Here is a 15,441-nt window from a genome sequence, read left to right on the forward strand (position 1 = left end):
TGGCAGACCACCTCTCCCAGCTCCCCATCTCTGCTGACCCAGAGCCATGGGTCCTGTGGGGTCAGCTCAGTGGGGTTCCTGCTTCTGTCCCTGGTTTGGAGGCTCCTCCACCCATCCCCCTTTGGCAGGGCCTGGGCTAACCCCCGAGGCTGAGGGGGGCCTGGGAAATGATTCTGGCCGGCCTAGGGAGGGGTCTTCAGAGCCCTGTGCCCTGCCTTGCCCCCAGGCTGGAAACCATGTGGTGAGGGACAAGAGGGCAAGAGTGGGGCTGAGGAGACCCTGCAGGGAGCCCAGGATTGGAAACTGGGGCCTGGGTGGGGGGCAGGCAGAGCAGTAAACTGGGATGGAGGGCCCAGGGAGGTCCAGAGGCCCCCACTCCCCTTGGCCAGCCATTACCCCTGCCCCCGCTTCCCTCCCCGCATTTCTGCAGCCGCTCCTGCTGACCCAAGCGAAACCGAGTTTGCCTCCCCACGCTCGGCAGTTTTCTGTTGGCAAAGCAAAAAGGCACTGCCGTGTACTCGCCCCGAATTCCCGCCCAGGCAGCCCACACTGGGGAGGGAAATACCCGCTGTGTGCCCCGTGTGCCTCTGGAGTTGTGCTCAGCTGCATGCAGCGCCTTGCAGCCCCCCCGCCTCCAGCTGCACGTACGCGTGGACCCTAGGGACACGGGTGGGCCCATGTGCATGGGTGCACACGCCACAACCCCGGCGGCTCAGTTGTGGCGCAGACACTTCCTGTGAACCTTCCACAGACGTTTAGCAGAGCTTGGGGAGGGGATGCCCACAGCCGACGAGCCCAGAACATCGTAGAGAGAAACTGCGGTATAGTCAGTGCAAGAAAGCGGGGGACAAAAGCTGTGTTGCAGGGTGCTGCCAGGAAGGACCTCTCTGAGGAAGGGGGACATGGAGCCAGTTTCTGCACCTGTAAGGCCGAGGGGCGGGGTGTGGGAGCAAATGCTGGGAGGAGCCGGGGCTTGGGAACGGAAGGCCAGGTGGAGAGAAGGGGTCATGGGCATCCGAGGATGTGGTGGGCCAGGCCAAACCCCCACCTGCAGTCTGGTCCGGGAAGCCTCTAGCCAAGGGAGGAAGCTTCTGCCAAAGGTGCCCCCAGCATCACCCCCCTGGGCACCCATCTGCTGCCCCAGGCCTTCTCCAGGGTGCTGGATGGGTGTTTACATTACCACGAGGGCCACTGCCCCACAGACAGGCTTGTGGTGCCCACACGGCTTGGCCAGCCCAGGGCCCAGGCTCTGCCCTCACCTGCGTACCGGACCCTGATGCGGGTGGAGTGAAGACAAGGGTCCTGTGACGTTGGGGGGCCATGCCCTTGACCTCGACCCCGCCCGCTGCTGAGCCAGTGACTGGCGTGGGTCTGGGGACATCAGAGAAGCTAGGCAGGACCAGCCACTCTGTGTCCTGAGGTGGTGGACACCAGTTGGCTTTGGGGTGGGAGGGTCAGGGTGGCCCCCGGGCTCTGGGCTGCCCTGGGAGGTCCCTCACGGTGGCTGGATCAGAACAGGCCCCTGCCCCTCCCCCAGCGCCTCTGGCACAGCCCCACTTGGAGGCTGCCTGGTGGAGTCCCCTTTGCTGAGCCGCCCTGGGGCAGAATCCCGTTCCCAGGACACATGGCGCCCAGGAGCTGGTCCACTGGGGAGGAGGGACGGACTCAGCCGCCTGCACTGGGCAGTGAGGGCCACTTGACAAGGTTCGCAGCCCCAACGTTGGCCCTGTGGTGGGGGGCAAGCTGTGGGGAGGGGGTGCTTGCTTGCTACAGCAGGGTTGGGGATGTTTGGAGTCCGGCTGAGGTGGAGGAAGGTGCAATGGCCTGAGGGACCAGGGAGTCCTGGGAGCAAAGGCCCTGGCTGCCCTGAGAGCCAGAGGAAGGGTCTAAGGCTGTGTGGGATGTGGTGGGAGGCTGGGAGAGCCCTGGGGCAAGAGGAAGGAGGGCCCCCTGCTGTGTGAGTAGTGGGTGGTCTCTGGGGAGTGCCCCAGCATAGTAGTGGCCCTGAGGCCGCAGTGCTGGCTAGCACAGGAGGCGGGTGGCCTGCCTACTCCTGACCCCCATCCCCTTGGGTCCAGATGGGGTGCTGGGCAGTGGGGGAGTCACCATATCCTCCTGGACAGGCCTTGCCAACCCTGTCGTCCCCCATTAGCACATAATGGCCTCCTTGACGCACAGTTGTGTTAATCAAATTATTAAGTGTGGAGGAGACCCGGGTGACCTTGGCCTGTTCTGCTGAGAAGGGGATTCACCGTTTTGGGGGTGGGTGGGCAGTGGAGGAGGTTGGGGGTGGTGTACAGGACCCCTACATCCCATCTGCCTCCACGGACCTCACCTCTTGCAGCTCTCCATCTCCCTGACACCCATTTACTTTTGCACACGTACACACTCAGACTCACACTCACAGCACACACTCCAGGCTCGTAGACTCACATTCAGGTACCCTCCCCCATACCAGAGGCCTTGGTTTTAATGCCCACCTGGGAGGAAGGGGCTGGGCTGCGGGGGCTGGGCCCAGGGCCAGGATGTCTTGGGGACTCTCCTGGGGGGAGGCAGCTCTCCCACTGCAAGGGTCCTCCATGCCCTCTGCCCACCCCCCTCGTCTGAGGACCACGCCTCCTGTGCAGCTTGATGTAGGCAGCGGCTGCCCCCTGGCGGCCACAGGGGAGACAGACACGGGGCCAACTCTCCTAGCCCTCAGCCTGCAGGGTCGAGACCCCCTTCCAGCACCACTGGGTCCATCACCCATCCCTTTTTTTCAGGTCCCAAGCTCGTCTCTCCAGGGGTCCTTGGAGTAGCACTCCCACCTGTGGCATTTGGGGGCCTGTCCCCATTTCCCCAGTTTGTAGCCTGGAGGCTGTTCCCATTTCCCCAGCTTGCAGACTGTGATACCCCACAGTCTGAGAGGCCATGGGCAGCTGGATGGCTGGAGGGTGGGCATGGCAGAGCTCAGGTGGGCCAAGGGGGATGTGGTGGGGATGGGGAGCAGTGCCCTGCTGGCCTTGGGCTCCTAGAGACACAAATATCTGCCAGGTCTGGTGGGGTGGGTCCTGGAAGGGTGGGGAGGATGGGGTGGGGGCGGGTAGGGCACCAGAGGGTGGGGTGGGCAGAATCGAGCAGGGCCTGGCAGGGGTGGGGCTGGGGTGGGGCAGGTAGCAGCCCCTAAACATCGGGTGTTCCTGAGCAGAAAGTGGGTATGAGGCCATGACAGCACGAGGGGACAATGAGCACAGGGGGAGTGTGGGGTCCATGCTCCATGCACAGAGGGGATAATGAGAGGCTAAGTAGAGGCCTTAGCTGGACCTCCCGGGAGGGGGTGGCCCCACGGGCAGAGCAGGGCAGGAAGGGAGGCCGGGAGGGCAGGCAGCAGAAGGGTATCGGGCAGGGCTCTGTGGGAAGGTGGGGGCTTGGCCTGGAGCGGGGCTAGGATCCAGAGGCCTGGGCAGCAGGAAGGCCGAGGCCCTGGACGGGTGTGTGGACGGGGCAAGGTGGGGTGAGGGGCAGGTCCAGCAGGGAGGGGCCCCGGAGCCCACTGTGAGGAAGTGAGAAGCCGGCAGAGTGGCTTCTTTAGGCTCCAGAAAGAAACAGCAGGACCGTCCAACCCAGCCCACCCCGGAAGGCCACCTCTGGAGGGTGGAGACCCCAGCAGCACACAGGTCTGACAACCAGACACCCGCTGCCCCAGGCCTGGGCTTGCACACGTCTCGCCTCTTTAATGGGGTCAGGTGCCCCCATGCTGCCCGGGGAGCTGGGGCTGGCAGGGCCTGCGGGTCCCCTGAGTGGAGCCTGCGTGGAGGCTCAGGCCTGCAGGGAGCCCGGCCTCTCAGGGTCAGCCTGGGTGCTCAGAGGACGAGGGCACGGTCGGCACAGGGGTGGGCATGGTGGCACCTGCAGGGCCTGGGGGCCGGGGCCTGCTCCCCGCCTTCCCCCACTTGGCCTTGCGACCCCAGCCAAGGAGAGGCTTGGGGCTAGTCCGCGCGGGCACCGGGGTCTCACGGCCACACTCCTTTGGGCTCCGCAGGAGGCTCCCTGGTCCCAGCAGGGCCGGCCGGCGACCACCCTGCAGGCCAGAGAGAGACCATCAGTGCCCCTTCCTGTGGCCGGCGGGAGAGTGACAGCTGGGGGTGGGGAGGAGGTGAGGCCCATCAGAGGCTGCTGTCAGGTGGCCACAAATGAGAGCCCTGGGACAGACAGGGCTCTTACCTGGGAGCCCCAAGGCGTGTGGCTGGGGTGGGCTGGGTGGGCTGGGATGCTACCATTAGTGGAGGATCCGCCTTGCCAACTTATTCCCCTCTCAGTGTCTTCCTGGAGCTTGTGGGCTCTAGGCCGTCTGGGGCCTCGGTGGGAGGCCCAGGGCAAGAGGGAAGGAAAAGCAGGGGGCACATCCCGTGCTGGGCCTCACCGTGTTGGGTGGCGTGGCGCCAGGCAGCAACGTCACCACGCCCAGGCGCACGCCCTCCTCACCGACGCCCTGCAGCCGCGCCACCACCTCTGCGTGCCGCCACCACTTGCACGGCTCCCCGTCCACCGACACGATGTAGTCGCCCTCCTTCAGGCCGGCCGCCTAGGGACCCGGGACACAGGGGCGTGGGGAGAGCCTGCGTGGAGCCCCGTCCTCCTATCCGGCCCGGCCACACCGTCCCCCCACCCTCATGTGGGTCACCTCTGCCCCGGTAGGGGACTTACGGCAGCCCGGCTGCCCGGCAGGACCGCGGCGATGAGGACGGGCGAGTCTCCGCGCAGCGTGAAACCGAAGCCTCCTTCTCCGCGGGTCACGTGGACAGGCCCCACCAGCCGCCACCGGTTCTTGGCAGAGAACACGGACAGGGGCCCCTGGGGGGGGTGGTCCGGGGTCAGAGGGAAAAGGTTTGGGGCCCCTTGTGGGCCTGTCCAGGGCCCTTGCTATCTTCAGGGACAATGGTGGGCCTGCTGTGGGTAGGGGACTTGCCCCTTGGCAGGCCCGGGGCGGGGGTGGGGTGGCGGCTGCCTAGGAGGCGGGGCCTCACCAGCCGGTGGAAGATATCAGCCACCTTCACTCGGGAGAAGCTGGGCGTCCTGGCCTCCGGCTTCCGCTGGGTCTTAGCTGCATGATGGTAGGTGAAGGGAGAAGCAGAGCTGAGCCCAGAGCTCCTGTGGACCCCCAGACCCCAGGGGTCCTCCAGCCAGGTCGCCGGCTCAGCCAGAGACCTTGGGAGGCCAGCTTTGCGCGAACTGACAGGCTGGCCCTGCTGCTCCCACCAGCAGGTGCACCTGGCCCCCGTCTCTCTTACACGGGCCCCCAGCTGCACCCCACGTCTCCTAGGAGTCTGCTCCTGGGAAACTGTGACTGGCCTTGGTGGTGGGGGTCATGGTTTCATGGGCTGCCTGGCCAGAGACCTCTAACTGCCCAGGGTCACAGCTTCCTCCCTGGGGCAAGAAGGGAGGCACCAAGGGATGTTGGTGCTCCTGCTTCTCAGCCCGCTGGAGCTGGAGGCCCCCAGGCTCTCCGCTGGTTCTGTTATCACTGGTGGGCCTTTAACAGTAGCTGCCCTCCTAGTGGCCAGGACTCAAACCCCCTCCCCTGCTGAGTCCTCGGGGATACCCCACCCCCACTGCAAGGGGCTCAGCTGCTCACGCCGGATGTCCGGGACCTCGGTGGCCTCGAGAAAATCGTCCTCGCGGTCAAGCTCTGAGTACTTGGCCAGGGAGCACCGCAGAGCCTGGGCCACTGCATCCTGCAGCAGGTCCACTGCGCGTGGCACGCGGCACATGGCGTGCAGCCGCAGCGCCTCCTCCTGTCCCAGGATGGCCCGCTTCAGGTGGGCCTTGCCTGTGTGGGGCAGGCACATGAGGTCACCCTCCACGAACAGCCCCAGGGTCCCCCAGCCCACCTGCTCCCTCCCCAGGCCCTGCGCAAGCGAGCAAGAGGAAGGGGCAAGGGGAGGGCCTCTGGGTCCAGCCTGCGGGTCCCCACCAGGGCTGCAGTGTGGGGAGGGAGCCATAGCGCCATAGTGGGGAGCCGAGGAGCTCTGCCAGGTGCACCGGGCAGGACTGGGGGAGGGCTGCCTTCCAGCTGGCCCCAGCTGCCCGGGCTGCCACCCGCCAGGCAGGGAGAGTCAGAGGGTGGTCAGCAGCTCCATTCCTGGGACACCAGGAGGCTGTGTGTGTGTGTGTGTGTGTGTGTGCACAGGTATGTGCTGGCACCGAGTCCCAACTTGCTCAAGTCCAGGAGAGCCCGCTGCCCTCCCGCCCCGGGGCCTCACCCAGCAGGCAGCGCTCTTCCGGCTCCTGTGGAAGTGCGGGGCACTGGGGCTTAGCGGGCCGGAGCTGGAGGAAGACCTGCTCATGCGTGGGGAGCTCCCCATCGCTGGCTGCTGGGGACAGAGGCAGCATGAGACCCTCTGCATGCCGGGCCCCCCCGCTAGCACACCCCACCCCCACAGGAGGCACTCACGGGCACCATCGCAGAGGGCCAGGGCCGTGTGGTAGTGCGCCAGGGCACGGAAGTGCTCGGCCTTCACGTGCACGAGGGCAGCCCAGGAGGAGGGCATGCAGTCGCAGGCAGGTGGCTGGGCCATGGTCCGGTGCACCTGCCCGTACTCAGCCGCCACCTGCCGGTGACACAACACTCAAAGCGGGGCCTTGGCAGATGCCCAGCGGTCTTAGCCCCTGCCTCCATCTACTCCCAGCCACAGACCCGCGCCGGGCTTGGGAGCTCAGGTCCCCAGCTCGTGCTGCCCTCCTGGCCCCCGGGAAGCCTCCAGCTGAGGCCAGCAGGGTCAGGGCCCCTGAGCGTCGGCTGAGCAGGGTGGGTGGGCTGCTCAGTGGGCCCGTGGTGGGGAGTCAAGAGCGGGGTTCCAGGCCAGCCCTGCTGGCTTTCGGAAGCGACACAGAGATGAGATGCGGCCGTCTCCCCCAGCCCTGCCCCATCCCTGGCTGGCTCCCCAACCTCGGCTCTGCTCTGCTCAGCTGCTCCCCAGCCACCCCTGGGTCCCCTGCCCCTCCTGTCCACTGAGCAGCTACTCATTGCCACTGGGACTGGGTTCGGGGGCGGGGGACCCAGGCAGGGCAGCGTGACCGTGGTGGGGGGGTGAGGTGGAGGCTGGTGGAGCTCACCTGGGCAGCCTCCTGGGCCAGGCGCAGCTGGGCCAGGCTGTCGTGGGGGGGCGCGGGGGCGGGAAGCGCGAGGCCCTGGAAGGCGCACTCCTGGGCCTGGGCCGCCATGAGCCTCTCCAGCACGGCCAGGGAAGCAGCGCTCATGTCCGGGCTCGGTGCGTTGGAGAAGTTCTCCCTCAGGAGGCTGAAGGCCCCTGTGGAGGGGGGAGCTCATGCCAGGCGCAGGCCACCTGGCCTCCACAGGCGCCCCCAGCTGCAGCCCCTGGGGAGGCCTGTGCGTGCCCTGCCCCCACCCTGAGTGCCCCCCAGCAGGTGCCCCAGAGGAGGCGGTGCTGCTCCTGCCGATGCCCCCTCGCCCCCCAACTCGCCACGGCACGGTCAGTGGGGACCCCCAGGGGTGGTCTGGGCCGGCGCTGCCCTCACCAGCAGCCCTCTGGAAGGCCTCAACCGCGCGGCTGACGCCCTCGGCGCAGGAGCGGTCCTGGCGCGCCCCGATTTGGGTGTAGAGGGCACCAATGTTGAAGAGCACGCTGCCCTTCTCGAAGGCCAGGGCCCGCTGCTGGGCGGGGACCCCCGTGAGCGAGTCGTACCTGCGGGTGGACGCAGAGCGGCGCAGTTCCCACGCGCCCGCTGCGCCTTCCTCCCCTCTGCTCCCCTTGGAGGAGGGGCTGCCCCCAGGTGCCCCCCCCTGCTGGGCCCCGGCCCCGCCCGCCCTCCCCCTGCAGTCCCTGGGCCCGCCCTGCCTGAGACCCTCCCTCCTTGCCCAGTCCCCGCCCGGCGACACCCCACCAGTGGAAGAACAGCCCAAGGCTCCTGGCAGGGCCACAGAAGCGCGCGTCCAGGAAGGAGAGCTGGTTGTAGTAGGCCACGAGCAGCTCCAGGCCCGCCTGGTCCCGGCTGGGGGTCCGCATGGCCTGCGGGGTGGTAGCGGGGCTGGGCCTACGGGCCCATGGCCCCCCTGCCCCCTGCACGCACCCCTCCCCACCACACCCCTGCCACGTGGGAGACCTGTGGCCCTGGCTGCCCTGGCTGCCCTGGCTCAGCACTCCCAGGTTCTGCAGGGCACAACAGCAACTGCGTGGGTGCAAGGAGCCCCTGGGTCCCTCTAGGCACACGGGTGTGTGTGTGTGTGTGCACACTCATGGGCCTGCACGCGCCGGTCGCCCATCTTCCCCGCACACAGCCCCCCCACCCCACCCCCGTGCCGAGGCAGGGGCTCCTGTCCTGTAGTCTCTACCCTGAGGTCTGTGATTTGGTCCCAGACTCAAACTTCGGTTTCCCCATCTGTGAACTTGCTCTGGAGGTGGAGGGGGGAGCAGGCAGGGGACCAGTGGGCAGCCGGGGGCTCCTGCTCTGGGATGGGCAGGGTGGGGGAAGGCAGAGAGGGGAGGGGAAGGCCCACCCACCTGCCTCAGGCCCTCCAGCTCCCGGATTTCAGCCTCATAGGCAGCGCTGTCTTCTCCAAAGTGCCCTGAGATCAGCTCCTGGTGGGGGTGTGGCGAGTGTAGCCTCCTTCCTTGGGGCAGGAGGCAGAGCAGCTTTCCCTGGGGTCTCCCACCCACTCAAGGGGGAGAAGCCATAGCAGAGGAGGAAGACAGAGCAGGTGACTTCCCAGACAGGCCAGGCCGGGGGCCGTGGCAGCCCCAGGAGGTGAGGACTCCAGGCCCCGAAAAGCCCACAGCGAGGAAGGGGGCCTCCCAGAAGACAAGGCACCAGGTCCCCGCCTGGCTCTGCCCAGGTCACTGGGCCACCTCAGGGCAGCCACCTCCTCTCTCCACCCTCAGTTTCCTTATCTGAAAAGGAATGAGAGGCTCAGGCCAGAAAACCTCCAGGTTCCCTTCTCCTTGTGTCCCCAGACCCCAGGGCAGGGCCAGATGGCGTCAGAACTGGGCTCGGAAGCCCAGCACTAACCTTCAGGGGCGTGGACCAGTCCAGCTCCTTGGTGTCCTTCAGGCCCAGCGGGATCATGGGGATGCCGAGCCCTTCACTAGAACCAGAAGCTTCGTCTCCACACGCTGAGGCTGGACCTGCCAGCCCACGCGCCATGGTGCCCACCGCCTGGCTCCCCGGGGCCCGGTCCATCCCCCCCCCCCCCCCAATGAGAGTACACGTGGCCCGCACTCAGCCCGAGCGCAGGGCTGCAGGCCCTTGGCCCCTTGCAGGCATGTACCTCTCCGGCCGGGGTGCTTCCCCGCTGCTGTCCAGCTCCTCCAGCTCCTCCTTCAGCAGCTGCAGGCTGGAGTTGACGTAGCTCAGCTCTAGGGCCACCGTCTCGCGCACCCGGTTGTTGCTGGTGGCTCTGGGGGACGCAGGAGGGGGGGTCAGCAGGACCAGCCCCGAGGCTGGCCGAAAGGCCCAGTGCCTGCTCCGTGGCCCTCTGATGCCCTCTGACCTGCAGAGCCCCTCCCCCTGGGTATAGACTGGTATAGTCCAGACTCCAGGGATGCAGGGAGGCCCTCAGCTGACTGGATGCCCTGCCCTCCTCCGCATCCTCCCCCCATAGTGACTCAGAAATAACTTCCCCGGGGGGCAGGGGAAGAGTCAGCCTCTCTGCCAGCTGGGAGCCCACAGAGGGGCCGTGGTCAGCACTAAAGGCCAGGCAGGGACAGGGCTGAGGTGACAGGGAGTGGAGGGTGCTAGAGAAAGTGGGGGCATATGAATGAAAGCCGCTGAGCCCAGGAGCAGCCGGCAGGCCCTGCCCCTCAGTGGCTACGGGGTGGGCAGGGGAGACCACCTGCCCAAGCCTTGCTTCCCACCTGCAGAGGGGGCTGTGCGTGAGGACCCAAGCACGCAGGAGCTCATGGCCGCATGCGTTAACCAAGGGACTGCACTCTCAGTTTGGGAGACCCTTGCCTGGTGTCCCAACCTCGGGATGCCTGGCAACCTACGGCTGCTCCATCTAAAGGGAGCCTCTTCTGGGAAGCCCCGCTGGTCACCACTGCACACTGCCAGGTGCCCATTCTGTGCCCTATTAGCATCCCCTGGGGCCACCCCATATTCATCCAGCCTTCCCAAGCCACCAGCCCATGGCCGAGGTCCCCAGAAGCTGGGCTGCGTCAGGCTGGACTAAGCACAGTGTGGGAGGGTGAGCAGGTAAGTGTACCACAGCCACCAGAGCCCCTTCCGGCTGCCCACCAGCACCCTCAGCCACGTGCTGCACCCTGTCACCTGGTCCACGTACCCAACCAGAACACAGGGCAGGCACCTGTCCTAGATACCACCCGACCTCCGAGGTCAGCTCGCACTCCTAAGGGTCGGACGACCCTTAGTGCAGCAGCGCCCAGGGGACGAGGCTCTCACTTGCAGGGGCATCTCGGAGCCCTGGGGGTGAGGCTCTCACTTGCGGGGGGGTCTCGGAGCCCTGGGGGCGAAGCTCTCACTTGTGGGGGGGCCTCGGAGCCCTGGGGGCGAGGCTCTCACCTGCAGGGGCATCTCCGAGCCCTGGGGGCGAGGCTCTCACTTGTGGGGGTCTTAGAGCCCTGGGGGCCAGGCTCTCACCTGTAGAGGTTCTCAGCTCCCGTCCGCATCCGCAGTTCCTTGTTGATCTGTTGGTGGATCCGGGCCCTGCGGCCCTGCAGCCGGCCGCGTGGGGTCTGCACGAGTGGGTCAGGGCCCTGCAGGGAGGCCACAGGGGCCGTGAGAGCGCCGCCCCCATGGAGCTCTGCTGGCAGGTCCACAGAGTGCCGCTCACCCTCAGCTAGGCGAGGGACCTGCGGCCAGGGGAAGGGGTGGGCACCATGAGCTGGCCTCCCCGGGACCGGGGGGGGGGACAGACACAAGCAAGGTCAGGAAGGAAGGGCACGTGGACAGCTGTGCAGAGGACGCGGCGGGTGCTGGCCTCACTGGGACCAGACACCGGGAGGAGCCTGGGGCCCATTCCTGGATGCCAACAGGTGCACACCCGATGCGCATGGTCACCTCTGGGAGCCCCAGGCGGGAGGGGCAGGCTGTCCACAGCATGTGCTCCAGCACTTCAGGGTTTGCTCCATGCATTTGGGAGCCCACTCCATAAGCCTCCAGCCCCCCATGAAGCCAGCACACGCTGAGGCTTGGATGGTGGGGGGGGGGGCACCTGGCCCAGCTCCAACCAAGGTGTTGCAGGAAGGGGCTGCAGGAAGGGGCTGCCCACTGGGTCCTGGCCCCCAGACAGAGCCTCTCCTCCCCATGCAGCCTCTGACCCCAGCAGTGATTTTGGATGTGGTTCCAAAGTAAGCAGAGAAAGATGTATTGTGTCATGTGTACTCACTGTCCTCAATGGGCAGACGGGGCCCTGTCACCAAACTTTACATGGACAGAGGTGACGCCCTTCCCTAGAGGCAACTGTGGGAGGGGCTGTGCCCTTGGGGGGTGGTGATGGTGGCCTCCAGCTGCCGTCAGTGCTCACGGGTACCCACAAATACAGTGTGACACAGTGGAGGGTCTTCGCTTTCCCTCCGGAGCCACGCCTTGTTCCCCTGGCGCACGGGGGACTTGGCCGTGCAGACCTCCCTGCACCCCTCCAACTACTGAGCTCCCAGCGCATGAAGCCGCTGCCACCCACCTCTCTGCCCTCCTGCGGGTGGTCATCCAGGGGCTTCCAGTTCTTTCCACTCACAGGGGCCTGTGAACACCCCGTCAGGTTCTCTGACCCACGTATGATTCTCTCCCAGCGGAATGCATGGGGCCGAGGCTGGCTTGCCCCCAATACCCATGCCCCCTTCTAGCTGTCAGGAGCCCCACCTTGCTCAGGAATGATGGCCCCAGCCCCCAGCTCACTCTGTGCCAAGCGGGGTGGACCCAGCTCCCCTTGGGACCTGACCTGGGACTGGGCACGTGACCCAAATTTGGCCAAGAAGAAAGGTCATCATGGGGATATAGGGAATGATTTCCCTGCACTTTCGAGAGGCAGGGAGGAGAGAGACCCTCTTCTTTCAAAATATACTGCCATGCCCAAGTGTGCATCCTGCAGCCACGAGGCTGCGTGCACGACATTGCCCCGCGTGACGTCACCCGCTCTTAGGACTCCCCGATGGTTTCAAGTGTTTCCCACAAAGAGCTCAGGGGCATTTTCTTGGACTTCCCCTCCCCCACCAGGTACCCTACAGCTATATAGTTCTTGCTGTTTAGGTGACCGGAATTTCCCCTGCATTGCAATGACTGGTGAGTCCTCATGTAGGGAGCACGGTGAGCCTGACCTGCGGGCAGCAGCCTCGTGGGCTCCTCGCCAGGACACACCGCTTGGGGACACACTTCTCATTAAAAGAAGCACATCAGCAGGCCACGGTGGCTCAGCAGGCAGAGTTCTCACCTGCCATGCCAGAGACCCGGGTTCGATTCCTGGTGTCTGCCCATGCAAAAAAAATAACAAAAATAAAACAGAAACAGATCACAGCAGTGGTGGCTTCTGCCCCTTCCCTCCCGCCTCCTCTACCTCACTTCCTTTCCTGTGGACAGCGGCACCCCGACACTGCAGCAGCAGCAGGGACACCTCCAAGAATGCTCGTTTCCGAAATTTTACCGTTTCATCTTTCTCATCTATGTTTTCCTCGTTCCCTCTTGCGCCACACAGCTCAGATGTAATGCATTCTATTTTTATGTTTTTAGTGATTCACTTATTTATTTTCTTTTTGTTGCCAAGGTGGTGGTAAAATACAGATAACTTAAAACTTACCATTTTGAGTGTAGAGTCAGGAGGAGCCTCAGGTACCATGCTGTGAACTGTCAGTATCTCCAGAATTTCCTCTTTACTCTGAATGGAAACTCTGTGCCCCATTCGCAATAACTGCCCACTCCCCCACCCCCACCGCAGCCCTTGGTAACCTCTAACCTACCTTTTGTCTCTATGGATTTGTCTGCTCTAGCTACATCATATACATGGAACCATACAGTTCTGTAGTATGTATCAGAACTCCATTCCTTTTCATGGCTGAATAATATTCCCTTATGTGTATCTTAGTACTCCAGCTTCCAAACAAATACCATATAGTGGGTTTGACTTAAGTAATGGGAATTCATTACTTAAGTCAAACTTAAGTAGGCTCACAGTTTTGAGACTAGGAGAAATCCAAAATTGAGGTGTGCACAAGGCAATGCTTTCTCCCTAGAGACTGTGACCTCTGGAGCTGGCTGCCTGCAATCCTTAGTGTTTGGCTTTTTCATCACATGGCAATGCACACAGTGGCGTCCTCTCCTTTCTCCTCTGGGTTTCCTTGGGACTTCCAGCTTCTGGCTCTCCCTGTGGCTTCTCCTTCTGTGCCCAATTTCCATGATTTCTAAGGCCCTCAGCCATATGGATTAAGGCATGCTCTTGTTTGATTTAGGCACCTCAGCTAATAACATCTTCCGAGGTCCTAACTACAAATGGTTCCCACCCATAGAGCTGGGGCTGGGACCTGAACATGTCTTCTGAAGGGGACAGGATTCGGTCCCCGGCAGCATGTACAGACCACATGGGGTTTATCCTGTCCTCTGTTGGTGGACATTTGGGTTGATATCATGAATAGTGCTATTATGACAACTGGCATACAGTGCCTGTCTGAGTCCCTGCTTTTAATTCTTTTGGGTCTACACCTAGAAGTGGAATTGCTGGGTCACAAGGTAATTCTATACTTGATCTTCTGAGGCACTGACAAACTGTCTCCCACTGTGGCTGCCCCATCTTACAGTTCCCCAGCAAGGCACAAGGCTCCCCATCTCTGCACATCTTCGCCACCACTTATTTTTCTCTTTTTGAAATTATAGTCATTTTAGTGGGTGTGAAATGGTATTTCATTGTGGTTTTGATTTATATTTCTCTGCTGACTAATGATGTTGAGTATCTTCTCACGTACTTATTGGCCGTTGGTATATTTTCTTTGGAGAAATGCCTATTCAAGTCCTTTACCCAAATTTTAATTGGGTTGTTTTGCTGTTGTCACCTCATAAGAGTTCTTTATATATTCTGGATATTAATCCCTTATCAGTTGTGTCATATTTTCTTCCATTCTGCGGGTCATCCTTTCACTTTATAATATCCTTTGATGCACAAAAGTGTTTACGTTTGATAAATCCAATTTACTGATTTTTTCTCTTATTATTATACTTTCTGTGTCATACTGAAGCCCCTGGTAACTGCAGGGTGTGGTATATTGAATCCTGTGTCCCCCAAAGCCATGTTTGTCCTAACCCTGGTCCTGTGGATTGGGACTCATTTGCAAAGAGCATCTGGGAAGAACCTATCAAGATGAGGCCAAACTGCACCAGGCGAGTCTTGACCCAACAGGACTCACGCCTTTAGAAGCAGAGGAAAAGTGGACATCAGAGGAGACAGAGGAGGTGGATGGCTGCGTGATGGAGGCAGACATCAAGTCCCGGAGAGTCTACAAGCCGCCATGAGAATGCTACAGGCTGCAGAGAGAGCCCGATCGTGCCGCCACTATGACCAGTTTTTGGGATTTGTTACAATAGCCAGCCCTGGCAAACTAAAACAAAAAGGTCATTCCCTATGTTTTCTTCTGAGAGTTTTATAGTTTTAGCTCTTACATTTGGATTCTCTGGTCCATTCTGAGCTGACTTTCATATGTGGTATAAGATAAGGATCCATCTTCATTCTTTCGTATGTGGACAATCAATTCTCTAAGCAAAATTTGTCAGAGAGACTGCCCTTTCCCCATTGAGGGGTCCTGGCACCTGCAGTGGTTTGAAACTGCATGTCCCCAAACTTAATCCATCCCTGTGGTGTGAATCCATTGTAAGTAGAACCTTTCAATGAGGCTACTTCAATGAACCCAGGTTGGGTCTTGACCCTCTTTCTGGAGTCCTTTATAAATGGAATGAATAAAAAGAGAGAGAGAGAGAGAGAGCCACAGAAGCAAGAAGCTGAAAGGAACGAACCCCAGAAGAGAAGGGGTGGACCAGCAGGCACCACCCTGTGCCTTGCCACATGGGAGAGGAGCCCAGGATCACCGGCAGCCTGTCTTCAAGAAGAAAGCATCGTCTTGATGATTTGGACATTTTCACAGTTTCAAAACTGCAAGCTTGTAAGCTAATACATTCCCATTGTCAAAAGTCAACCAGCTTCATGATCTATCACTATCAGCAGCCTAGCAAGCTCAAACAGCATTCTTGTTGAAAAGCAAGATGTGAGGGTTTATTTCTGGGCTCTCTAATCTAGTGCAGTGGTCTATTTGTTTATCCTTATGTCCTCACCACACTGTTTTGATCACTGTAGCTTTGTAATCAGTTCTGAAAGCTCTCTAACTTTGTTCTTCTTTTAAAAGATTGTTTTGGCTATTCTGGGTCCCTTGAAATTCCATATGACTTTCAGGATGGGTTTTTCTAGTTTTGCAAAAAATTCCATTGGGATTTTGATAAGGATTGCACTGAAAC

The 15,441-nt window shown here is 61.8% G+C and overlaps 1 protein-coding gene across 1 annotated transcript; it reads right to left on the bottom strand.

Moving 5' to 3' along the window:
- Positions 1-3,390: 3,390 nt before the first annotated feature.
- RHPN1 (rhophilin Rho GTPase binding protein 1) lies at positions 3,391-12,784 on the bottom strand. Its single transcript, XM_077163299.1, has 16 exons — positions 12,746-12,784; positions 12,383-12,418; positions 10,594-10,709; positions 9,266-9,394; positions 9,007-9,082; positions 8,502-8,579; positions 7,885-8,009; positions 7,519-7,685; positions 7,096-7,289; positions 6,434-6,590; positions 6,243-6,353; positions 5,615-5,809; positions 5,007-5,083; positions 4,687-4,833; positions 4,403-4,564; positions 3,391-4,060 (listed from the first exon to the last, which is right to left on the bottom strand). Exons 1-16 carry the CDS (start codon positions 12,782-12,784, stop codon positions 3,830-3,832), a joined length of 2,040 nt encoding a protein of 679 aa, XP_077019414.1. The 3' UTR covers positions 3,391-3,829.
- Positions 12,785-15,441: the final 2,657 nt, after the last annotated feature.

This window comes from Tamandua tetradactyla, chromosome 6 (assembly GCF_023851605.1).
Source record: "Tamandua tetradactyla isolate mTamTet1 chromosome 6, mTamTet1.pri, whole genome shotgun sequence".
NCBI lineage: Eukaryota > Metazoa > Chordata > Mammalia > Pilosa > Myrmecophagidae > Tamandua > Tamandua tetradactyla.

What these genes read in the sequence shown, in the direction of transcription:
- RHPN1 (XM_077163299.1), bottom strand. Translation starts at nt 12,784, where the DNA reads ATGGTACCTGAGGCTCCTCCTGACTCTACACTCAAAATG. An exon ending in CCGGGTCTCTGGCATGGCAG is followed by an intron (nt 10,710 to 12,382) that starts GTGAGAACTCTG and finishes GCCTCCCTGCAG; the next exon opens with GGCCCTGACCCACTCGTGCA. An exon ending in GGCCCTCTGCGATGGTGCCC is followed by an intron (nt 6,354 to 6,433) that starts GTGAGTGCCTCC and finishes CTCTGTCCCCAG; the next exon opens with CAGCCAGCGATGGGGAGCTC.